The sequence below is a fragment of the Bos indicus genome, chromosome 13 (genome assembly GCF_029378745.1).
Source record: "Bos indicus isolate NIAB-ARS_2022 breed Sahiwal x Tharparkar chromosome 13, NIAB-ARS_B.indTharparkar_mat_pri_1.0, whole genome shotgun sequence".
Lineage (NCBI taxonomy): Eukaryota > Metazoa > Chordata > Mammalia > Artiodactyla > Bovidae > Bos > Bos indicus.
The window spans coordinates 46,696,373-46,721,670 of NC_091772.1; the positions used below are offsets into that span (position 1 = coordinate 46,696,373).

At 43.3% G+C, this 25,298-nt stretch overlaps 1 protein-coding gene across 4 annotated transcripts in view; it reads left to right on the forward strand.

Moving 5' to 3' along the window:
• DIP2C (disco interacting protein 2 homolog C) overlaps nt 1–25,298 on the forward strand; it is a 294,165-nt gene that overhangs the window by 135,946 nt on the left and 132,921 nt on the right. For 2 of the 4 annotated variants that reach the window (XM_070801126.1, XM_070801127.1), the window contains exons 2-3: nt 19,239–19,310; nt 20,843–21,010. In XM_070801126.1, the coding sequence (XP_070657227.1) occupies nt 19,239–19,310; nt 20,843–21,010 (240 nt within the window). The remainder of the gene's footprint in view (nt 1–19,238; nt 19,311–20,842; nt 21,011–25,298) is intronic. The other 2 variants (XM_070801128.1, XM_070801129.1) reach the window with 1 other exon arrangement.

Consider the following 25,298-nt stretch of genomic DNA (forward strand, 5'->3'; position numbering starts at 1 on the left):
AGGAAGGATTTTGAAATGTTTTTAGCATGCTGAGCCCTCCCATTTCTTGAGATGTCTGTAACATGTTGTTTTGTAATTCCGGATGGTCCTGTCTCTGTTCCCAAGTAGAAGCCAACATTAGATGAACTCATTAGCACCTTGAACAGTATCTTAGGAAGCTGTCTACCCTAAAAAAAAGAAGAGACTATTTTGAAGGAATGGAGCACTTCCTTGGCTTAAGTTCTGGTGTGTGGCCAAGTGTAGTATCTGCTCATCCTGATGGCTTTAGAAATCTGTGTCCTTAGAGCATCTGCTCAAGGGGAAAAGGCTTGGCCTTGTGGAGTCAGGTAGCTGCTGGCAGTTGATGTGCAGCTAGATGCTTAGGAAAGTAACTGAGGTGCATCTTAAAAAGACTAATTATGATTGGAGCATCAGAATTGCACTACATTTTTAATTTCACTAGGTTTTAAACCTGTCTCTCAACTTTTATGGAATTTAACTATTTTTACCATTGGAATTTACTAGGGGAGGGGAGGTCAATTCTGACCCTTCTGTAGATAGTGACTTTCAATGGATAAGAGTGGAAAATCTCTGTAACCCCTGAGGCTGGGCTATGATCTGCACAGCAAAGTTCACATGGTCAAGTTAAATCATTTTAGCTTAAGAAATATCGGTTCTGAATGGACAAAGACAGCGAGATCTTTTAAGTAAGAAAAAAAATGTTTTGGTTGCGTGATGTAAGAGGACAGTTTTGACTTGTTTGCTGATGAGAAATGCAGTGCGGTTTCCTCTTAATTGAATGGTGGTTCTGGATTAAGCAGTTTTCTGCTTGGGTTTCCTACTTTGAGAAGGGTCTTGTGTAGCAGAGAACAGGGCTCTGGGGAGGGGCAAGGGGAAGGTGTGCCAGCTCCAGCTTGAGGTGCTGTGACTGACGGGGAATGTTCACGATTGTGTGAGAGAGGCTGTGAACCTTCATATACTGAACTCAGGTAAGAAACTATGGCTGTGCCATCCCTTTGCGGGTGCTTACATATTTTTTGAGGGCCAAACTCTTACTTGTAGATATCCTGAAAAATAAAGAGTTTAGCCCTCAAAACAACTCCTGTTCACATCTTTTAAAGCTACCTTCACTGACTGGCAATCAGCATAAGTATGAAAATCAGTCTTGGAGTAGAAAGGAATATATTTCAACTGAGTAAATAATAACTATGCATATGTTAAAAATATCAAATAAAATTACTCCAAGTGTCAACCGTAAATGGATACGAAATGCAAACCGATAAGGGTTATTCTTTCAGTATCAAAATTTTAAAAATTTCTGTGACAATTTTAACTATGGACAGATTACTATTAAAACTCAGTTGCATTTATAACATTTTCAAGATTTCATTGTTTTACATTATTTGTTAACTTTTCCTGAGGCATTTTGCATAGTTACCTAATTAATGCTAATTTCTTTGCCAGAACTCAGTTCATTTTTCTTAGATCAGAAACCTGAAATAAAACATTTCCTTTCCATTAAATTGATATTGAACTATGTAACTATCAATTTGTGAATGTGAGAACAAGATTATCTTGTCTCTTTTGGGATAATTGTTGCTTCATTGCAATAGAGCAGGGCGAACGCAACTCTTAGCGTGCAGCCATGGTTATGCATCATTACACTGTTACCAGGCAACGGGTCCTGCTCAGCCGTTGGTTGGCAGCACAGTGGGCCCTGCCCAGTGGTAACCAGCTGTCAATGAGGGATTAGTGAGGTGATTCAGCCAATGTGTGGTTGAGGGTGTGGTCGTCAGGGGGAGAGTGAGGTAAGAGGGCTTCCTTGGGCTCTTTAGCCTGTTTCCTGTCCTTGGGCCAGTGGGTGATCTGGGAGGCCAAGGGACCAGGCGGGGGCGCTGTGTCCTGCTGGGCTCCAGAGCCCTCAGCAAGGCCACCCACTGGCGTGGCCCAGGCCTTAAAGCAGTGGTGAACCTCTCCCCTATCCTTGTCTCTCTGACCTAATAGCAGCATCAGTCTGCCTGAGTCAGTCTGTGGGACCTAGTTGCCCCCCCCGCCTTACTTGGGTGGCCTGAGGAGCCTATGGGCCAGTTGGTTTGGTCACTTGGCTTCCTCAGCGATGACAGCTGGACAGGGTCTGGGGGGCCCCTGAGGGAGCCACCAGCTGAGATTTGCCACTTCTTAGCCAGGACTGAGACCTTGGAGGGTGAAAGTTGTGCCTTGGGACCTTGCCCTTTCTTGTCAGGACAGAGAAAAACATCGTTTGGTAGAGATTTACAGGAACATTGTTACCTGACAATGACCTGACCTCAAGAACAAAGGATCTGACACCCAAGAGTTTGCAACAACTAACCACGCCCCTCCCTCACCTTTTGCTTTAAAAAGGGTTTTGCTGAAAACTTGCAGTAACTTTGGGGTTCTTAAGGCACAAGCCACCCATCTTCTCACATGGCCCTCTAATAAACCTTTCTTGGTTCCAGACTGCAATATTTTAGTATTGTTTGGCCTGTCTGTGCATCAGGCACATGGACTTGGGTTTTCGGTAACAATAATGCTAAATGTTAAAATTGTAGGACAGCTTATTTCTTTGGAAATTGGTATTTGCATACTTGCCAGGTGAGAAATGTTGAAAATGTGGACATGAAAAAATTAAATTGCATTCATTTTGTATAGAAAGAAGATGTTAAAAACCCATTTTGCCTTTTGCCACTACGGTGGTTGCTTAGCTACAGAAATGAGGTCATTGTAGGCACTTAAAATCTTATCTTTCACTTCCACAATACTAAGCAAGCATAGTCTCCTACAATTCCAATACTCAGATTCCTGATTATTAGATGCAGAGAAATAGATGATAATATGCGTGAACTTGACATTTGTCATTTGGGAGTCCTAACCATACACGGGCTACTAGAGTGGGAATCGCTGGGCCAGCAGGCATGTGATGCGCATGGGCTGGGAGCAGTGAAGACAAGAAAATGCTGGTGAGAAAAATGACAGCAGTGCCCTTGAGGATTGGAGTCTGGGACCCTTAAGAATGAGGAGGAGTCAGATACCTCTGGACTAATCCCTGGGGCCTGTCCCTGGAAAAAGCCATTGTCTGGCAGGGCCAGGACAGCTGCCTTGGATGGTCTGAGCTTGGCCCTCCCAGCTTTAGCTCTCTTGGCAGCAGCCATTAGCAGGAGGAGTTGTCCCAGAGGCAGGCGGTGAAGATTCTGTAGACAGGGATGGAAAGATGCTGAGAATGTGCTGATGCTCTCACTACCATAGGGCACCAGCAAGCAGGAAATGCTTGACCGGCTCCCTTTCCTGAACTGGGCCACAGGTCTGCTGTTTAAACTCCTCAAGCAATCAGTGGAAGCTCAGATTTTGTGAGCAGCAGGGCTGAAGGGAACACTCCTGTTGGTTAGAATGTCTGGGTAGAATGAGGCGTAAGGAGACAGTGTAGTTCGTCAGTGTGGGCAGGTGTCCGTAATGGGATTCAGTAGTCATCCCTCAGAGCCAGTGAGACAGACAGGACCTTTTTCACTCTGATGTGGCTACATTCATGCTGTCCTTGCCCATTGGTGGACACAACGGGGTGTCACTGGGAGCTGCTTCATTTTCTTGTTTTCTAACTCTGTGGAAATTTACAGTTTAAGTACATCGGGCATCAGAGTCTTTACATTGTTGAGCTGAGAAACTTTGCATTCAGTGTGTGAACAGGGATCATAGAGCGTGGCTTCTGCCTCCTGTGGCCTGCACGATGGATAGCCTGGGGTGAAGTCCCGTCTTCACCATTAGTGTTTGCAAATGCCTATCTCTTTGCATAAAAGTTTACTTCTCTTGAAGGTTCCAGTTAGATCCTTTTACTTAACAAGATACTTAAAACTATTGTGCAGAGGACATCGTACAAATCTGCCCGCCATCAAGAGTGAACGTGGGTGGGTTTTGTTTGTTTTCCTGTGGTGAATATTTTACTAGTGTAAATACCTACATGAATGCTAAACACTGAGACTGTTGTCACCTTTCTGCTCATACCCTCTTGGTTATCATTACTGACTTCTGCTTGGAGGGTATGTCAGGCACAGTGAAGGGTCAGGGTCACACTGAAGAGTGACGGTTGGTCAAACCCTGTACAGGTGTCTGTTGTTTTTGAATAAAATTAGGTGGATATTTCCATTCTCAAGGGAAACATACACAAACACAACAGAGATAACTTAAAAAACCAAATCTTTTAGCTTATATGAGGTCCAGCAAATTTAGCTTGAAAGTTTATCTTTTTTCCCCCTAAAAGTCATTAATTCAGTAGCTTTTTTTCTGGAAGTCATTAATTCAATATCAGAAATTAAATATAGTTCTTTTACCCAAACTAATCACAAATTCTAAAACCAGTGACTAAAAATGGAATGTTAATTTAGGAATAGTGACCCCGAAGGAAAATACCCCTATTGGGTACATGTATTTAGAAAGTGTAGTGTAGGACTCTTAAAAGTCGCGTGGTTTTAACTTACAGTTTTTTAAGTAGTTGGACCCACATTTGTAAGAACACTTAAATTGTTTGGATACCACTGCAGATACGTGTGCTCATGTATGTATAAATATTCAGTGTTTTTCTCCCTTTAAGAAGACATCAACATTCTTCTATATCAGTATTAATAGTAGAAAGTCATTTTTCCCCTTGTAATTAGAAGTTAGTTTTCAGGAAACCTTTATAATTTTTGTGAATTTGGTTTACCTTAATAATGTGTCTCTAGGGTAAAAACAAAACAGAAACAAACTAAAACCAGAAATATTTGTGGACTGCATTAAAAATTTTTTTTAATATTCATTTGGCTGCGTCGAGTCTCAGTTGCAGCATGTGGACTCTAGTTGGGGTGCTAGACTCTAGTGGTGGCACGTGGGCTTAGTTGCTTCACAGCATGTGGGATCTCAGTTCCTCAATCAGAGATCAAGCCCGTGTCCTCTGCACTGCTAGGCAGGTTCTTAATCACTGGACCACCAGGGACGTCCCTGGACTGCGTTTTAAAGTTTTTAACATCAAAGCCTTAGGAAGGTAAATATTTATGAACAGAAAATGTAAAAGGACCCATTAAGGGTAATAGGTGAGCCGTACACTTACTGTAGCCACGATGCAGGGAAAGGAAATAAAGACAGGCTTTTTCTCGGCTGGGGGTGTGTTGCCAACAAGTGTGAGAGCTTGATGGATGGAGAAAGTTGAAAAGCATGGCCTTAATCTTCCCCAACTCGTGTGCTACAGCAGCACAGCACAGAAGCAGCCCCACCCTGACATTTCCTCTCTGTTCCCCACAACAGTGTCTGTTGCACTCCCTTGTTGTTGTTTAGTAGCTAAGTTGTGTCTGACTCTTTTGTGACCCAATGGACGATAGCCCACCAGGCCCCTCTGTCCATGGGATTTCCCAGGCAAGAATACTGGAATGAGTTGCCATTTACTTCTCCAGGGGATCTTGCCGACCTAGGGATCGAACCCGCATCCCTGGTGTCTCCTGCATTGCAGGCAGGTTCTTTACCACTGCACCACTTGGGGAGCCTGGGACTCTTTAGATGGCTCATGTATGCTTTAAGAAGGATTGTAGGAGAAGATGGAGTGTTACTAACTCCTTATTTATGAGGTGCTCACTGTTAGTTGTTTCCTTTAAAAGTTTGAAACTGAAGTTGCTCTTCAAAATACTTGGTAACTGCACCCCATCCTCTGTTCCTCTTTGAGTCTCTTCCAGGACAGACATAGGTCCAGCGAGGCAGCTGGGCTGTTCCAGTGTCAGCACATGTGTATGTTCACGCTAGAACCTGCTCTCCTGAGCAGGGTTTCACAGCCATGCTCATTCAGTGTTGAATGAATGAATGAGTTGAACCTAGCCACCAGTCATTCACATGTGCTCACATAGAGGTATTTAAAAGTGGCTCCAAGTGTTAAGAAACAAAGAGCCTACCTGTTTTTTTTCTTAAAGTAGGTTCTATTTGGGACAGTGAGGGTTTACCATTTGAAATAGGGGACATTGAAGATACAAGGTGTGATAACTTCAGTAATTTTGATTTGTTCCTGTTTTTAGTAGGAAGCTGAAAAGAATTAGGTTAGCTGTCATTTTTTGTTCATTCTTTATGATTTTTTTTTTTTAAGGAAGTTATACCAAGTTATTTAGTTGCAAAGTGAGATAACAGAATGATACTAGGGAAAAAATCTCCATTATCTGTAATTTAGATCAGAGTTTTCTGGCTGTTTTCCTCTGAATTGGCATCTTGTAACTTTCAGATCCTGTTTTTATTTATCCTGTATAATTTAGTCCTAACCGGGATGCTGGTGGTGAATCTGTTTCAGCCGGTGCAGGAACTGTGGACTGTTTTCGTCCTGGAACTTGCAGGTGGTTCATGCCTGGGATTGCTCTGTGGCATCAAGAGGCTACACCATGTGGGGGATTCTCGATTTTGCCCACCTACAGCAGAGGTGTTGGGAAGCAGGAATGTCAGCTCGGATTGGGGTGGAGATCCTCCTCCTCAGAATTGCTTTCTTCATGTGTCTATCTGAGATGGCTTTTATTTTCCACAGAGCATTTGAACAGATTTCTGTCCAGTGGTGATTTGACAATGACATATACAGTATGGGGCCCTGAGGATAAATATTCTCTGTTGCTCTTTGTAACTCTGCACCGGCAGGCATTGGGGTTGAAGGCTTGGGAGTGAGGGCATATGCAGACACCAGCATACGAAGGGGTTGAGGTCTTTCTTTTTTTTTTTTTGGAAAGTAATACTGTAATTCATACACATTTTGGATTAGAGGTCTTTCTATGTAATTGTCTCTCAGTTCTCAAAACTGTTGAGAATGGCTTTTGTCTGTTAGCCAGAAGTTGAAAGGAGTTGACTTTTTCACTCTGAGTGTCATTAGGGATCTGGAGTTTCATTATTGGGTGAAGTAATCAGGAAGGGAATGTGCCTTTTGAGTTGGAATTGAAATCAGAATGTTGGGGCGATGGAGGGAAAGTCCCTGCAGTGGATTTAGACAGGGTCTTTCATGACTGCTGTGATGTTTATATGATATATAGAGAATCTTCATGAAAACCATAGGGAGAAGAACAAAGATTCTTCTTAAAAGGAACTTAAAATATGTTAAAAAAATACTACGTAATTTTCTATACAGTGGTTCACCAGGACCTAAGACAGTTTTCTGGGTAACAGCAGGTTAAGAGCTGGGTCAATTATATTTCTGAATATTACTGAAATTTATTTTTCTCTTTCATCTTGTGCATAAGCCATCATCTCCTCACTTGCTCACTGTCTCCTCCTGGGTTAAAGTGTCACTTGCGGCAAGCAATCCTTTCATGGACTTGTAATAATCTGTAAAATAGATGCCTTGGAGCCCCTGGTACAAGTTCTCTTTCTCTCTAATAGTAAAGTAGTTTCACTTTGTTTTTAAAATTAGCATATATTAATAGTAAAATTGACTGTCCAGTTCTATGAATTTTATTGTGCTCTTTGCAAGCTGTTCATCTACTTTATTGAAATGTCTGAGTCTTTGCCACTTTTTAAATTAGAATGTTAGTTGTTAAATACATGGTGTGAAGATATTTTCTCACAGTCACTGGCTGAGGTTCCATTTTCTCGAGTGCATTTTTTTCAGAAGAAAACTTTAAAATTTTTATGAAGTCCACCTTATTTTTTCTTTTACAACTCATGCTTTTAGTGTCATGTCTAAAATTCTTTGTGTTCCCCAAATTAGGATTTCCCCTATGTTTTCCTGTACAAGTTTTTAGTTTTATGTTTTGCATTTAGAGCTGCCATGCATCTCGAGTTAATTTTTATAGAATATGTAAGGGTTGATTGAAGATGGGTTTGTGTGTGGTTTCTTTCCCCAAATAGATGGCCAGTTATTCCAGCACCATGTGTAAAAGGCTGTCCTTTCTCTATTAAATTTGTTTTGTGCCTTTGTCAAAATCAGCCATATTTGGGGGAATCTATTTCTGGACTCTGTTCATCTGTATCTTCACCACATTGTTTTGATTATTATAACTTTCTGATGATCTTAAAATCAAGCAGGGTGATTGCTCCAACTTTATTCTCCTTTATCAAAACCTTCCTGCTATTCTAATTCCTTTGCCATTTCATATAACTTTTACAATTAGCTTTTCTGTATCTACAAAAAAAAAATCACTAAGATTTTAATTGGAATTGTGTTAAATCTGTACATTAATTGGGGAGAATTGGTATCTTCATTATGTTGAGTTTTTTATTCCACATATATGGCATGCTTCTTTTTAAAATTTTTTCATTAGAGTATAGTTGGTTTACAGTGTTGTTTCTACTGTACAGCAAAGTGAATCAGTTATACATATATCCATTCTTTTTTAGATTCTTTTCCCATATAGGTTATTACAGAATATTGAGTAGAGTTCCCTGAGCTGTACAGCAAGTTCTTATAAGTTACCTATTTTACATATAGTAGTGTGTGTATGTCAGTCGCTATTTACGAGGATTCTTTGATTTCTTTAATCAGCATTTTGTAGTTCTCAGCATGCAGATCCTTTTGATCCTACAGATCCTGTCCAGGTCTTGCATGTTTTATTAGATTTGTACCTAAGTATGTCTCATTTACATAACTACTGTAAATGAGATTGTTTTTTAAATTTTAATTCCAAATATCCATTGCTACTATATATTAATATGGTTTGCCTTTGTATGTTATTGGTTCTAGGAGTTGATTTTGTAGACACTTTGGGATTTTCCTTGTAGGTTTTGGTTTGACTGATTTTTCTTGTTTTCAGTTTCTTCCATTTCTGCTCTTATTTTTTCCACTCACATTGGGTTTATTTTTCTTTTTCTATTTTTCTTAAGGTAGAGGTTTAGATTGTTGACTTGAGACCTTTCCTCTTTCCAGATGGGTACCTATGGCATTAAAGGTACATGTCTATATCACTGTGTTGGCAATGTTCTACAAATTCTGGTTTTCATTTTTGTTCAACTGAATATATTTTTTGCTTTCCTTTGAGGAATTATGGCAGTTTCACGTGTTCCCCAAATGTCATTTTAACTAGTGATCAAGATTAAAGTTCACCCAGTCTTGTTTCCTGTATTGACTCTGTAACGTTTTCACATTACATGCTCTCACCAGAGAATGACAGTAGCTGAGCTTATCAGGGAGTTGGTTGATGTGTGGTATGTGATGATGTGAAAGGTATTACCATGTGGGAATTTGAATTTAAGTGCCAAGGACTGGAAGCCGTGCTGGGCATGTATAGGCACAGAAGAGTTACTGCGGAGGTCTGAACACAGTTGCACATCGTTGGCACTGTGCTTGCACACTGAGTTAGGTCGTCTCTGTTTCATCTGTGCTTTTCTGCCCTGACCCGTGGCTAGTCTGAATTGCTTTCTGTCCAAGCTGGTTTGCCACATTAGCACATTTTCACATTATCTTTGCAGTTGATTCAGACTTTGATTACTCATCATTTTTTTTATTTTAAACGAAAGATTTTTTCCTTATTCTTTGATTGTATGGTTCACATATTGGAATATGCATGTTATTTTATAACGATTACCTCTAAATACACATGTACTTGAATATCCAGCAGATGGTTGATTGCAACTATAGAACACGGATCATTGTTTATAGTGCCTCCTCCTCTAATGACACATCACTGGGTAGAGGATTATGTACTTTATGCTTCCTTATTTACCTTTTGAATAAGTATATTAAGAATTGCCACTTGATCAAAGTTGGGCAAAATGTTTAGAAAACATATTTCTGTAAGTTAGAAGTTTTATACTGTCATGGTTATTATTATTTATTTAGGTAGTGGATTCATCAAAACTTTATTATACACATTATGTGCCAAGATTGTCCAGATATGTTACTCCCAATAGTTCAGGGTGATTCTGATCTTGAAAGTGATTTTGTGCACAAGAAGCCTCAGAGCTTTTGTTGGAGTGTTTCCTGCAGCTCATTAGTCTTATAAAAAGAAGTAACCATTATACAAACTAGCTCAAAATAACTAGCTTACTACATGTCTTATGTATATAAATATTTAAAGACATATTTATATATATTCACATTATATAATTTGAAGATAAAATAATATAAAAATCCTAGAATATTCTGCATCTTGCAAAACTAAGGGAAATAATATTCATTCGTTTTAATGTTTCTAATAAAATCTTTGTTTCCATTTTATTCCTGTTACTTGTCCAGATGGGGCAATTTGTTTAAGACAGTTCCTGGACTCATTAATTTAGGCATCCCTTTATATATACCTTTAAACAGGTTTTAAAAGTGAGAATATAACTGTTTAGTCTTTCATTCAGCAGTGTTTAGGGACTGTATCTGTTTCTGGCACATGGTAGGATCTCGATGAACGAGTAAATGAATGCAAAAATGAAAGTCAGGGTCACTTCCATCGCATTTGGGAATTTTGAGGTAAAGCTTAGGAATGAGTAGGAAGCTAATTCAATAAGGGCCAAGTGAAAGTTGTATTTTATAGTCATTTCAGAGGTCATTCAGCGTTGGGCAGTAGTAGTGTGCCCTTCAGATCCTGGATTTCCAGAAGGTCAGAGTACAATGTTTTATCCTCTTTGGTAGAAGAAGCAGAGGGCTGTGGTGGCTCCTCATTTCAAAGAGGAAAGCCAGGCCTATATCACCTTGACTTTTGACATGCTGGCCACATCTTGGGCTTCTTGAAGCTGCCTGGGGGCCTACTGGTGGAATAGACAGCACAGGCCGCAGGGGATGGAATCGTATGTCCCTGTGTCATATGTCATATGTCCCCATGACATATTGAAACATGCTTTATCACAGGGTCAGGATGATGAAAACCACAGACTGCTGGTGAAAGAGATCAAAGAGTTAAATACCTTGTTCACGGATCAGATGATGCAGTGTGTAAAGATGTCAGTTCTCCCTAAACTGATACATGAATTTAGGAGAACTCCTATCAAAGCAGTTTGCTTAGCAAAGTTTGTGGTAGATACCACAGACATTTCCTAAAATTTATGTGGAGAGGGAAAGGGCCTCAAATAGCCCAAACAACTTTGACAAAGAAGAATAAAGTAGGAGAATCATTCTTTCCAGTGCTAATAAGTCTTCCTGAGTAGCCACAGTTGTCAACAGTGTGTGTTAGACCCACAGTGCAGTGGAATGGGATGGGGGACTCAGGCCTATACAAAATGCCCAATTTTTGACCAAGAAGCAAAACTAATTCAGTGGTGGCAAAGGGATGATCTTTCCCATAAATCACATTGGAGCAATTGGACATCCATAGACCAATAACGATAATCTAGACCTGAATCCCATGCCTTGTACAAAAATTAACTTAAGTCTCATAGATCTCAGTGTAAAATGTAAAACGACAAAACGTCTAGCAAAAAAAGAGAAATCTTCAAGTCTGATGGCGAAGCAAATCATTCTTAGATTGAAACTAAAAGCACAATCCCTGAAATGAAGAGTGGGTAAACTGAATTCATCAAGATGAAACTTCTGCTCTGTGGAAGACTCTGCAAGAGAAAGAGGCCCCTGTGATTGTGGACGTGCACGCCCCCTCCGGACTCTTGACACTTGTCAGAGTGTCTGACACTTGACAAGTGTCAGAGTTAAGTGATAGCATCTGGGCATTACTGGCTAGAGTTACGATTTCAACATCACTTCATTTCAGTTCAGTCGCTCAGTCGTGTCCGACTCTTTGCGACCCCATGAACTGCAGCACTCCAGGCCTCCCTGTCCATCACCAACTCCTGGAGTTCACTCAGACTTGCGTCTATCGAGTCAGTGATGCCATCCAGCCATCTCATCCTCTGTCATCCCCTTCTCCTCCTACCCCCAATCCCTCCCAGCATCAGAGTCTTTTCATACTGCATGTTTAAAATACATATTATTCTTTCTGGTCATGCCATTTACTAAATGTTTTGAGAAACTTTTTGGTTATTGACATAAACATGAAATCTGAACCATGTTAATATGTAGTTCTTGAGAATTTTTTTCCCATTATACTATTTGAATAAGTCCTGGTGATTTTATAATCCTGAGATTATATTCAAGCCTGGTAGGTAGGCTACAGTCCATGGGTCACAGAGTCAGACATGCCTTAGCAACTGAACAATGGCCTTATTTAAAGAATGTTTTATGAAACTCCAATTTCTAAGTTTTACATGGAAAATACGACATAAACCTGAGAAAAATGAGTGATAACTCCAGCAGTACATATATTATAGTAACAAAGGAAAACATAATGAACTGTGAAGTGATACTGTGTTGTGAGACATGGGCCCAGGCTCTGGAAGGACGTGAAGGCCCAGCTGATGGGTTTGCCCTCAATCCTGAGAGCCGTGAACAGCCTCCTCCAGGCTACAGGACGAGGTTGTGCAGTCTCACCACCCTCTTAAGTGGGAAGCCAGTCTGGCTGCGGGTGCAGAGGACTGAGATCCGGAGCTGTGAGTGGCTGTGTGGGGGATGCAGGGAGAGCTGATAACATCTGGGATTCAGTGATGATGATGGTGGCAGGGGTGAAAGAGAAGTGTGTGGATGCCTAAGAGGTTGGGCTTAAGAGTTTCCTCAGGGTTTCTGATAGCTCCATTATCTGCTGTCTTCCATCTGGCTCCCCTGGAGCCATCACGCTCTTGGCTTGCCCTGCCGCCTGCCTGCTGAGCTTGGAATTCTTCCTGCCCAGCTGGAGCAGGAGCCCCGCCTGAGAGCCTACAAGTTTGCCCTTGTGATAGATTCCACACAAGTACATGCTGGGTTTTTAAACTGTGTTTTCTTCCTTACTTCGTGCTTTCTGAGACATTTTCACTTTCTGTGTATTCGATCTTTTCAACTACGGTGGAAGGTAATAGGCGTTATTTACCGATATTTTGTTACTGAGAAAGATGAGACCCAGAGAAATTAGTTGATGTGCGGACCCCCCAGTTTATGTTTAAGGTGAGGAGAGGTCCCCGGTCTGCCTGCTTCTACTCCCCTGGACAGGTGGGTTCTTGCCAGGACAGCAGAATCTATGCGGAAAAGAGGACAGACGCTGCCTTCAGCAGCTAGGCGGGAGGGAGAAGGCTGTCAAGGGTGCTCCCTAAGCCTTATAAAGCCATTGGCTTAGGAGAGAGGCATTCTGAAGGTTCCTGACAGCCATAAAATTCCAAACATGGAAATGACTGCTTTGTTAAATAAAGCATTCGTTCCAGCATTAAATAATAAAATAAACTCCTGACACCAAGAATGGAAACCGTCCCTGTTAGGCTGATCTGTTTCCCTGGTGCTGACCCAGCCATGTGGTGGCTCACATACTACCCTCCTGGGGGCACTGCTGGCTCTGCAGGTTTCCCTGTTCTGACCAGAGGCCCGCAGGGCTCTGCAGATTCCCGAGTCTGACTGCCAGAATGAAGCCAGGATGGAAGAAGAGAGGAGCTGCAGTATCATCTCCCTCCTTGCATTTCCTGGGCCAGTTTTCCCGTCATTTTCCTAATACTCAGGGTTTGCCTGAAAACTCTTGACTACAGTATAAATAGGAAAAAGACTTCTTCACGACCTGGGAAGGAGAATGATTTCTGAGTCAGTGAGATTCAACCACATGTTGGGGGCTTCACTTGACTTGCATTTTCAGTTGAGATTTTTAACTTGACTGTAAGTCTCTTTTCTTTGTTACAGAACACATGAGAACTTTAATTTCTACTGTTGAAATTCTCAATTTTACGAAACTCTTTTGTCCAGGAATAGTAATATAAATAACTTTTGATAAAGTATTAATAGAAACTGTCTCAAAAAACCACTTTTATTTTCTCTTCACTGAGGTTACAAATGATTTCTGCATTTACTTATTTCTGAAATGAGTTAAATGGGTATCTTGAGTATCAAAACATGGGAAAATAGCTCTTCAGGATTTTGTATGGAAAATTCTCAAGCAAGGCATCCTGCAGCCTATGTCCTTCAACATTAGCAGCTATCTGCTCCTTTTCAAGGAACAACATGTAGATGCAGCATGTGGAAGTGATCTACACGTTTCCTTGATACAGTGTTTCTTTTAGCTTCCAGGTTGAAAGAATACTAATGAACCTGCCATAAACCATGGAATAGTCTTTGTAGATTGATAGGTTTTAATAACCTCTTGCTTAGAAATGTGGTGTGGAGCATGGTTCCTCTTGTAGTGTTTCTGCCTTGAGTTTGCAAGTTTCACCCTGAAGACAGTGTGCTCATTACAGATCCAGAGGGAGGAGCAGAGGTGGGGAATAGCCAACTGATGACACCATGGCCTTGATTGTAGGTCAGCCTCAGGCAGAAACCAAGGAGCTGCTCTGGGTTTAGTTGTGTGTAAACCTGGCCAGCATCGATCTTTTATAGAACCTTCTTTAACCCATCTTGTTTCCTTCTCTCGGCCATCTAGGCTTCCAGTTTCTCTCTTCTGTCTCTAGCCACCTACCTTACTGTATTTTCCCAAGATCCTCATTGGTTGAACACAAGATTCCCCTATTTATATAAACTTGTAGTAACTTTGATATAAATAATCTGATGGACCTCTGTCTACCAGAAGCTGAAGTAGCCCCAGAGTTAAAATAACTGAACTTTGTGTGTGAAAAAGGAAATGCAGTGAGGACGTTTCAGCTCTGATGCCTGGGGTGGGGCACCCGAGGAACCTGCCCTTGTTGCAGACTAGATCCTTTGTGTGACAGTGAGCCAGGCCAGTGTCTCACACACTTTAATCATGGAGTAATCCTCGATTTCCCTCTGCCTTTCTCGATGTGGCCACGAAACAGTTAAGTAGTCACCAGCCATTTGCCCTGATTCTGAATGCAGTGTCTATCCAGTCACCATTTGAAGTCCCTCTGTATGTTGGTGTCTGCAGCTCATTTGTGACTAACTCCATCAACATACAGTTCTGGTCTGTAGAACAGTGGAGCCACACTTGGTTCTTTAGGACACTGACCCTTCATGGGAAGGTAAGCCACTTGTATGTGTTACAAAAAAACAAAACAAAACTGAGCAGCCATCCCAAGGCTCATGAGACTTGTGCAGAATTCAGTGTGGCCTGAGGTGTTAGTGAGACAGGGCAGGGATGGGGGCATGGAAACAGGCAGTGGGGTGCGAGGGTTCCTAGTCAGGTGGAGAACTGGGCAGGACATCAGGTGGTGAGAATGCTGACCAGTGGTCACATAGGGAGGCTTGAGTGAAAACTCCAGGTGTGGTTTCTATGGGAAAAGTTTTGGAGTTGGACAAAGGTTGTTTTCTTTTTCGATTTGAGGCCCTGGGCGAGAAACAAATACAATTTGCACCTTGACTGCTTACCTGTAAAATCAGTGGTTATAAGGATTAAAAGAGATTACTTAGGACATGTAGGAGGGGGCTCAGTAGTTTATACTTCTGGCTTTGCAGGCTGCACGGTGTGTGTTGTGGTGCTTACCAGGCAGCATAACTGTGTGCCGGTAAAACTTTATTTCCAAAAACAACTCACAGGCTGGATTTGTAGTTAGCCAACCTGTGATTTAGATAAAATTCATGAGGTGTGGAAGTCATTCAGTAAATAGTGTTTCCCTTTCCCTCTGCTTGGTTTGGAGAGATGATAGCACCCTGGGATTCCCGAGTCGTGTCTGCAGGTTCTCCGAGCTGACTGCTTCATGCCAGCATGTAGCAGTGGGGCTAAAATAGAACGCCTGTGTGGAAGTCCTGACTCCGCCTCCCACCTAGCTTTCTGAGTCTGTGGGATTAGGAACCTGTGTGGAGGCGTCTGTGAGGCCGACCTTAACATCTCCCCTTTAAAGAAGAGCTGTGGCTTCGTGCCGAAAAGTGCCTGTTTTGCTTTGGGCCAAGATCTTTAGCAGCTGGAGCTTTCCAGAGTGAGGGTGAAGAGTCAGTATCCGCTAAGGTGACCTCTAAGGTTGGCTTCAAGGGAGGGGACCTCTGCCCCTCTCCCCCCTCCTGCCCCCCGCGTACTTAAACGTTCATCTGGGAAATTTTTAGAACTTGAACTGAACTTTGAATCTTTCTCCTAGCTTGTTTAAGTGGCTGAGGATCAAGTATGTGTCTGCCTTTATTAGTGGGATTTTTCTCTTTCCTAAAGATCCTTCTTGTGTAGCCTTTTTGCTTCCACTAAGAGAAGATCCTTTAACATTTCTTTTAGGGTAGGTTCAGTATTGATGAACTCTGAGTTTTTGCTCCTCTGAGAAGTTTTTTTTTAATTTTTTTAATCTTTTATTCGATCCTGAATGATAATCTTGCTGGGTAGAGTATTGTAGGTTGCGAGAGTTTTTACCTTTCAGCACTTGATATGTATCACGCTACTCCCTTCTGGCCTGCAGAGTTTCTGCTGAAAAATCAGCTGACAGCCTTACGCGGAATCCCTTGAATGTGACTCCTTGTTTTCCTCTTGCTGCCTTTGGAATCCTCTTTATCTGTAACTTTTGCCCGTTTGATTATGACATGTCTTGGTGTGGGTCTCTGAGTTCATCTCATTTGGGATGGGACCCTCCATGCTTCGTCTTCCTGGATATGTTTCCTTTTTCAGTTTTGGGAAGTTCCCAGCCATAATTTCATCAGACACGTATTTTACCCTCTTCTCTGTCTCTTCTCCTTCTGGAACCTCTATAACATGGTGGTTAATATGCTTGATGTTGTCCCAGAGGCCATTTAAACTGTTCTCATTTTTAAATTTGCCTTTCTTTTTACTGTTCTTATAATGTGTGATTTCCATCCTTCTGTCTTCCAGATCATTATGTGTACCTCTGTATAACCTAATCTGCTTTTCTTTCCTTCTAGTGTGTTTCTCATTTCACTTACTGTATTCTTCAGTTCTGACTGATTCTTTAAAAAATATATATATTTTCTAGTTTCTTGTTAAAATTCTCACTGTGTTCATGTGTATCTTTCCCAAGTTTAGTTAGGATTCTTATTGCTAATGCTTTAAATTCTTTATCTCTTAAACTGTTTATTTTTGCTTCATTACTTGTTGTGAGCACAAGTCATGTCTTCCCAGGGTGTGGTGGCAGCTCTGGCCTTGGTAGGAGGAGGGGCTGGAGGTGGAAGGGCAAGGCCTGGAGCCTTGTGTGAGCTGGGCTTCCCCTCTGCTCCTCTCTGCTTGGTGACATCACCACCCTGTGGAGTGGGCAGGGTCCCAGGTTGCTTGGAGCAGAAGCCCTGAGAGTTAAGTCTGAACCCACTCTGTTCCCTTTAAGTATATGTTTCCCCCATCCCGGCACCAGGCCCCTCACCCCAGCAATGCTGAATCAAGAGGTGCCTGTGTGGGCTCTCAGCAGAGTTGAGGGGTTCAGCCCCAGACAGAGGTTGGGGCTGACTTACTACCTGTCTGAGCACCAGCAGTGGTGGCCACCACCCTGCTCAGTCACTGCTTCGGGTCTACGCTGCTCTAAGTCTCACAGCCAGACCCTCTCCCCATTGAGAAGCAGGCGGGACTGGGCTCAGGCTGTGAAAAATGGGCAGTGGCTAGAGCAGCCTTCATGGCTAGACCAGCCACGCTTGGGGTCAAGCCAGCTGTGCTGCTCACCATGGAGCCCAGGCTTCCCACAGCCCTCCTGCTAGTCTGCAGGCCCTCCAGCCAGCCATGGGGCTAGTCTTGCTGTCAGACCCCAGGACCAGGGCACCGATCTGTGGCTGAACTGCCTGCTCCTCAGGGCAGAGCTCCGTCCCTGTGACCTTCCCGTTCCACGCAGCTGTTCCCTGGTATACAGGTCCTGACCTGATCACTTCTTTTCCCTTCCTACCCTGTTCCATGTGGATTGATCTTACAGTCTCAGTTGTACTGCCGTCTTTCTGCCAATCTCTGGTTAGTTTTCAGTGAGAATTGCTCCACGTGGAGATCTGTTTTAGAATTTTCATGGTGGGAGGTGAGCTCTACATCTTCCTACTCTGCTGTCTTGATCTGCTCCTCACAACTGAGCTGAACTCTGGGTGAAGAACAAGCCAGAAGGGACTAGTTCACCAGACTAGGACTCTGTGGTAGGACTGTGCAGAGCACCTGTGAGATTGGCTGGGAAGGGAGGGGCTGAGGGAAACACCAGGTAAAGAATAGGTACCTGCCATGCTCAGGTGACCTTCTGGCAGGCCAGGACGTGATTTTCCCACCAACACACCCTGACGCAAGTGCTCGGTCCCCTGCCACGTGCTTACATTTTCCTCTGGGCATTCCCTCTGCGGGAGGGAGCAAGCTGGTTTCGAGTTTATAAAATGCTGAGCAGCAGCACAGTTAGCACAGAAACTAGCATTGTTATAGGTGTATTGTCTTCAAAGAATGGTCAGTTTGTTTTAGCATCAAAAATGCTCAATAGTCAATGGGGGATAGTTCTTCCTATATCTGTGTTGTTTACAGCTCTGTGTATACAGACTAGTCATGAGTTCTGTGGGCCGGAGTGGACTGCTGGGAACAGTGGTGGCCCAGGCAGTTCTTGGCCCAGGGTGCCTCTGGATTGATCAGATGTAGCAAGCATCACCACCAGGTAAAGCAGGCTTAGCAACTTGTGTGTGACTCACAACAACTTTTCATTTGTTTGCTGTATTTTTGTTAAAACTTTAATATTTAACTATTTTAGGAATGATGGTTTGGTCAGGATATTAGGGGAAAAATTAAAGAGTTTCAGAAAAATTCAGTGGCACAAATCAGCATTTGGGGTATGTTCGAGCTTGCAATTGGGAAAGGCTGTTGCATGTCATAAAGGTTATTTGTCCCAGGTACTTGGCAACCTAGCAGCGAACGATCCTTGAATCTCTGGCTTTAGCAATTTAATTCCTGTTTTAATTGTAAACATCTTAGTCGTATATTTTGGATTCCATAGATCGTACGTCCTCTTTATTTGTTTTTATCTACCTTTTTTTGGCTTTAGACACTTATTTTCAAAAGTACCTTATCAGTGTATAGTCCCTGAAACTGACATGTCTGATAAGTTAAAAAAAAATCTCCTTAACGAAGGAAGATGCTCATTATTGGTGGTTTGGGCCAGCTCTCACTGGGGTAGACACCAGCAGAATCCGTTGTTGATTAAGTTAATGAGCGCTGTGTAGATCAGGGAGGTTTCCTGCCCTGCAGATGTAAGATTGCAATACTCTTAATTCTGGACTCCATCAGAGCCAAAACCTTGTGAGAAGGGGCCGGAGACCAGAGTGTGCATGCACTGTAAAGGATTTTATCTAACTTAAATGAATGTTTGCAAGCAGAAGAAAAGTCGAGGTGAATGATGTAAAGTGCTTTCTTCTTAAATTATAAGGAAACAGAAGACACCTACATGCGTGACTATGTCTTCTTAGTTGAGTGCTCAGCTCTACCAGAGAAAAGCATTCTGAACTTCCTTTCCTTCTCTTACAGGTGACATCACACAAAAAGGATATGAAAAGAAGAGATCAAAATTGATTGGAGCCTACCTGCCCCAGCCTCCGAGTATGTAAACCTTACTGAGTAGCATAAGGTGTCCAGCTTTAAGAGTTAACTGCAACTCCTGAGAGAACAGCTGAGCACCAGTCCTCTCCCAGTCCCCAGACTGCATGCGGATCAGGCCCTTGAGGTGGCATCAACCCCATCCCACTCCTTTGCGTGACTGCAGCATATTTTGTGAATTCAGAAGACACATAGGATTTTTCTGTGAAGGTGCCAGATAACTGTAATAGGTATTCATCCACAGAGGAAAGTAATATGTTTGATTACTTTAAAATACTCTAATCATAAAAAAATATGAGAACGTTTATGGTTTAAACATGAATTTTGGCTTAGTTAATATTATTGATAATGGTTTAAGTTAATCAACAGTTTTTGTTGACTTCATTGGTGGAGGTTGGGGGAGGCAAATCTAGAAAATGATGTAACATATTGGCTGGGATTTTGAAATCGTAAAGGTTGGTTGGTTGTGTTTTGAAACATGATTGTCTGCATTATGAATTCTCAACCAAGTACAAGTTCTATTTAATTCTGTGGTTTTCACTTATGCAAGTACGTAGGATTCTACACTTGAGCTGGTTCTGTACATTTCAGGGAAAGGAGGGAAACCCTGGGCTGTAGGTAACACCTCTGTTCTGAGGGCAACCTTGAGAATTTTCTGGGCATCAGGAAAGGGCTTAATGCTATCACAAGTCCTCCAGGAGGTAGGACAGCAACAGAAATGGACTCTACAGTGTTCCCTGTTGGAGCAGATGTAAAGCCATGCTGAGATGTTCCAGCTAGGAGAGCTTCAGCTCCGCATGTGCAGGCCTTTTGGCTCTCCGGGCTGTGACGTGGCCTCCAGTGTTGGGGGCGAGAGGAATGTCCTCACCTGCGGCTCACCTTCCAGGACATTTGTGTGGAGTATGCTGCATTTTTAGCCTCGTTTGATTTTGTGTGGTTTCTTTCTTTCCTTGGAGCTTAAGAAAGTTAACGTAAAGATTGGCTGGCTGTGCAGGGCTGCCTTAGCTGGCGACCTGGGTTTTCTTGCTGTCTGGTCTGTAAAAGGAAGGAGCTATGCTCTGTCTGAGTGGATGGAAGAGCAGTGTGTTGTCCGGCTGACCCCGTGTGTGAGAGCTTTAGAGAACACACGGGGGCAGACGACTAGATGTGGTCTCCCCGCTTTCCTTCTCATCCTCCAGCAGAACTGCTGGGATGACTTCCTATCTGCAGGTGGCCTTTCGTGGTTTTGGAGGAAGGCTGGTGTGAGGTGGTAGGTCCTTGTGTTGCTAGATTTTATTTTCTGTGCCTTACCAAACAAAAGTGAAACAGAAGCAGTTCTGTGTATTCCCAGGAGATGGCTCTGGGAGATGGAGCCTCTACAGTCCCAGGACGAGGCTGACCTGTATTGCTGGGCGCTGAGGGTGGCCCTGTGTGACATGGTCCCCTTGGTGTTTTTTGTGCTGTTCTGCATGGGGTCGGCAGCTCTGCTCGGCGCTGTAACAAATTTAAAAAAAACTAAAGTTTGAATTAATTAGTTTTTTTTCAACTTGTTACAGCAGCGAATGGAGCTGCCGTGGTCCGGTGTAGACTGCAGCACAGTGAAGGAGCCCCGAGAAGAATGCTGCAGGCTGGCAACATCGGGGTGTGTGACATCCGAGACGCCGCGGTCAGAGAGCGGGCGGCCAGCACCGCAGGAAACCGGCCACTGTTTTACTTTCGTTTCGGTGAGCGCACTTAACTGAGAGAGATCCCATGGCAGGGCACATTTGCAATGGACTGTCTGCCTGATGCCATTCTAAACAGAAGTGTAGGGCTCAGCTTTGGGGGAACCTAGGAGGTCATATTTCTCAGCCCCATCCTCCATTTCAGCTCATTCAACTTACCGAGGCCTCAGAGCTCCTCAGGCACAGAGCTTGTCACAAGCCCTGGACCATGATTATCCTGCTGATTCAGGGCCCAGGTCTGAGTGTTTTCTGTTAAAATATAATACTCAGTTTTTGCAACCATATTTTCGCAGTTGGAGCACCACTTACAGAACACTTAGGAAAGAAGAATCCATGACGGATCATACAGTTTTTCATAAAATTGTTGATCTTCACTGACCTTTGTCTCATAGTCAGAGACTTGGGTGAGGATGAGCTCTAGTGTACCCTGGCCCTTTAGATCTGTTTCAGGGAGTGAGGTCCATAGCTCCATTATATTCCTATCTCCAGAGGGCAGTCATGGAGTTTTGAAATTGAAAAATTGAACTGGTTCATCACAGAGTCGTGATTCTATCCAGAGGTCAAAATTATTTAAGTGAACAATATTTTGAATATAAGAAGCTCAGAAAGATGAGTTCAGTGCACCTTTTAGTACAATAAGGAATAAGCATAAACTCAAATAAAAGACATTGAGAATCATGTACAGATAATAAGCTGTGTGTCACAGTTGATCCGCAGGATCTTAGACGAGGACACACAGCCTGGTCTCCCTCTGTGCCTCTGCTCTCCTCTCCAGGCCAGCTTGCTAACAGGCATGAGGCATGTCCTTGTGGGCAAAAGTGGAGCATTGATGGGCAGGTGGCAGACTTGGGCCTTAGCTGCCGGGCCCCGTCACAGTTTCTGTTTGCCTCCTGCACCTGTGGATGCTTGAGGCTGAGCGCTGCTGGGGAACGCTGCTCCCTGGGCCTCCTGCCTTACCATCCCCAACCGGGAAGGAGAAGGCAGGTTCACTGGGGATGCTGGGGTCAGGAAGATGGATGCCTGGGTAGTTGTGCAGTTTTTATGCTGATTTGTATGCTGAGAAGTTGCCCTGGGTGAACAGTCACACTCTGTACACAACTGCCTCTGGGGAGCAGTAAGAAGAGTGCGCGGCTCCGCATCAGAGGGTTCTTTCTTGCCTAGGTCAGCCTTAGAAATGACACTTTTGGTGTAGGATCTTCATGAGAAACATCTTGTTTTCCTTTTCAGTTACCCTTATCCTGCTTTACACTTTCCTAAAGGGAGTTTGTGTTTTGATGAACTTTACCTTTTTTCCTTTTTTTATGTTATTTTTATTCATCAGAGAAAAAGACTTCTCTAGGAAGTACTCTAAAGATATTTCAAAGATCATTGGGATCTGTGGGATATTTCAAAGATCCCAAATTTTGGGAATTTGTTTGGGACACATGATTGTGGATTAGGATGGCTTACGCAGCTTTAAGCAAGAGATGCACCCTGAGTCTGAGCTCCTGTGTGTTACCCCATCCCAGGGAAGAGTGCTGGGGAAGCAGGTTTTCCCTGGTTTTCTTCTTTTCTTCCCAGAAGTGAGTGATGGGCGAACCCAGTCAAAGGTATATTGACTTCAGGAAGCATGGTGTTGAGTGCTCACCTAAAACTAGATGTGGGAAAGGGTCCAGAGCTGGAAAGAAAAAAAAAATTACGTGTTTAATCAAGTAATGGGTCAGAATGTATTAAAAGTCATCATCAAAGAGAAAATGTTATTCAGGAGAAATTATTTGGTACTAATGCTCTTGGAGTTTTTCAGCTATGTATTCTTTTGTTAGTCTCTAAACCTGCTAAAATTTATAAAATTAGAAGACAGAATCCACTCTCTACAGCTCTGTTCAGGGATATCTTAATAACATGGTGTCAGGGTCTATGAGTCTTCACTGCTTTCATGGTAAGGTCATGGTGATGTGAAGTAGTAAAGTTCCACCATTACCATAAAGAGTAAAATCTTCCTTGACCAGATGTAGTCCCTCTGTTGTCATGATGTGTGTATTGGCTGGATATTACTTTCTCCATGATTGGCAACTAGTGTTTCGAGCAGCGGGTGACTTATGTGAATCCAGTCTTCTCCAGGCCCAGCTTGCCTTTCCTCCGGCAGCAGGTGGCTTGTGCTCTGTTAGAGGGACCTACTATGACTGCATTGTCGTGAAAACTTTGGTGAGTTTGGCTGCAGGGACCAGAGGGCAGGTGTGTTTCCCTCTTGGTCCTAGGGATTCTGCCTTGGGGTCCACGTGGACAGTGTCCTCAGAGAGGAACTTCCCTAGGTTAGGGTGAGTTTATCGTCCATCCTTGCTCCACTAGAGAAGGATGGCCCCACTGGGAGTGCAGACTTGTCTGCATCACAAGGGCTTCACACGCAGGTGCCTGGCCTCCCTCCAGCTCCCCAGCCTGCATCCCATGTCACACTGTCGGCACATGCTTGTATCCCCTGCCTGCACCTGCGCACCTCTTAAAGCTCAGTGCAAGTGTCACTTCAACAAGGACTCCTTCCCTGCTCCCTGGGGTTAGGACAGGCCATTGTGTTTCATATGCTACAGGAAATGCAGCTTCCCGGCACTGCGGGCCTGATTGGTTCTGCTGCTTCGTGTTCACACCCGCTCTGCCCCGGGGTCAGGTACACCGCTGGTCTGTTTTCATACCTGCTGCGCTGCTCTGGTACCTGGTGCACCATTGGTCTGTTTTTATCCTGCCGGAGAGCCCTGTCCCCCGAGTGCAGCCTTCCCTCCCTGGGCACAGCAGTGAGCTGCCCTTCTTACCTGCTTTGTAGGGACACAGGGCTGATCCTGGGGGCCTTCCTGGGCCATGCCACCTGTTGGTGATAGATGGGGTGTAGCGTGCAAGGTTAAATACCAGAAGAGAAATACGAATAGTTAAATCGGGATGGCCTGTGACTTAGCATGAATTCTTTTCAGACTGAGTTGCTCCAGGAAAGGAACTTTCATCACTAGAGGTAATGACTTGTATCCTAGGTAAGCTGTGGTCATGATCTTGATACACAACTTAGTGCCCTAAGTTGTCTAAAGTGTATTCTTATTTTATCACACACAGCTGCTGACTAGATAGATGGATGGATGGTTTTCTTGTTCTTTTTGATGGCTTTGAACCAATCAGGTTCCTCCCCCAGACACCAGTAGTTACTGAGGAGTTCTTGAGTTATTGAATAGTTCTTGGGCTTCGCTGGTGGCTCAGCTGGTAAAGAATCCGCCTGCAATGTGGGAGACCTGGGTTCGATCCCTGGGTTGGGAAGATCCCCTGGAGACGGGAAAGGCTACCCACTCCAGTATTCTGGCCTGGAGAATTCCATGGACTGTATGTATAGTCCATGGGATCACGAAGAGTCAGACATGACTGAGCGACTTTCACTTCACTCTGTTATGGGAAGCAAAGTATAATTATGTGCTAGAAGAGAATGGGAGGATTCAAAACTTGCCAGTGTACAAATATGGAAAGATCCTCGGCAATTTTACCAACTGTCTAGGGCATATTTTCACTTAAGTGAGAGCCCTTGGCGTGCCTAGTGAGGTCGCAGGACGCTGAGATCCATGAACCCTGTAGGTGGGGAGCGGAGAGCCTTGAGTCACGACGAGGGTCCTGGGAGTAACAGTCACTCTTTATTACTGTGTCCATGTCTGCGCCCCAACACGTGAGGGAACTGAGGTTCAGAGGTTCGGTGACTTGTCTGCAGTTGAAATAAGACCAGAATTTGGACCAAGCTCTTTGTTGTGTTTTACATGTCCTTCATGATTCCTTTTAAAACTGTTGAAAACCAAGGTGTTTTTTTAGTGTTTTTCTCTTACTATCTGAATTTAGAAATGCTGACTTTTTCTAGAACATTTAATGTTCTGCGCAACTATATGGTGTCTGTACTGCAGGTTTTCTGGCCTGCAGTGCACCATTGTGTCACAGTGAATGGACCAGCCCCTCTAGACCCTATGCTTAGGTTACTCTTAGGATTACTGTGATTTCTAGTGTCTGGTTTACCATAGTGTTAATAAAATGACTACATTGGTTTAGTAATCTGAAATTGCTGGATTGTTTAGGTGCCAGAACTATGCTATTAGGGTTTTCTTTGAGGAGCCTTTTTTAATTAAGTGTAGTTGTTTTACATTATTAAGTTAGTTTCAGGGAACCTTTCTTAAACCTATGTTGAAAGTAACTGACATTCTAATTTTTAAAAAAGGCTTATTTCTCTGCTTTATACCCCTTGAGCTCGGACAAAGTTTTCAGCTCTGCAGAGGAAAAAGCATCTGGAGGAGTGAGT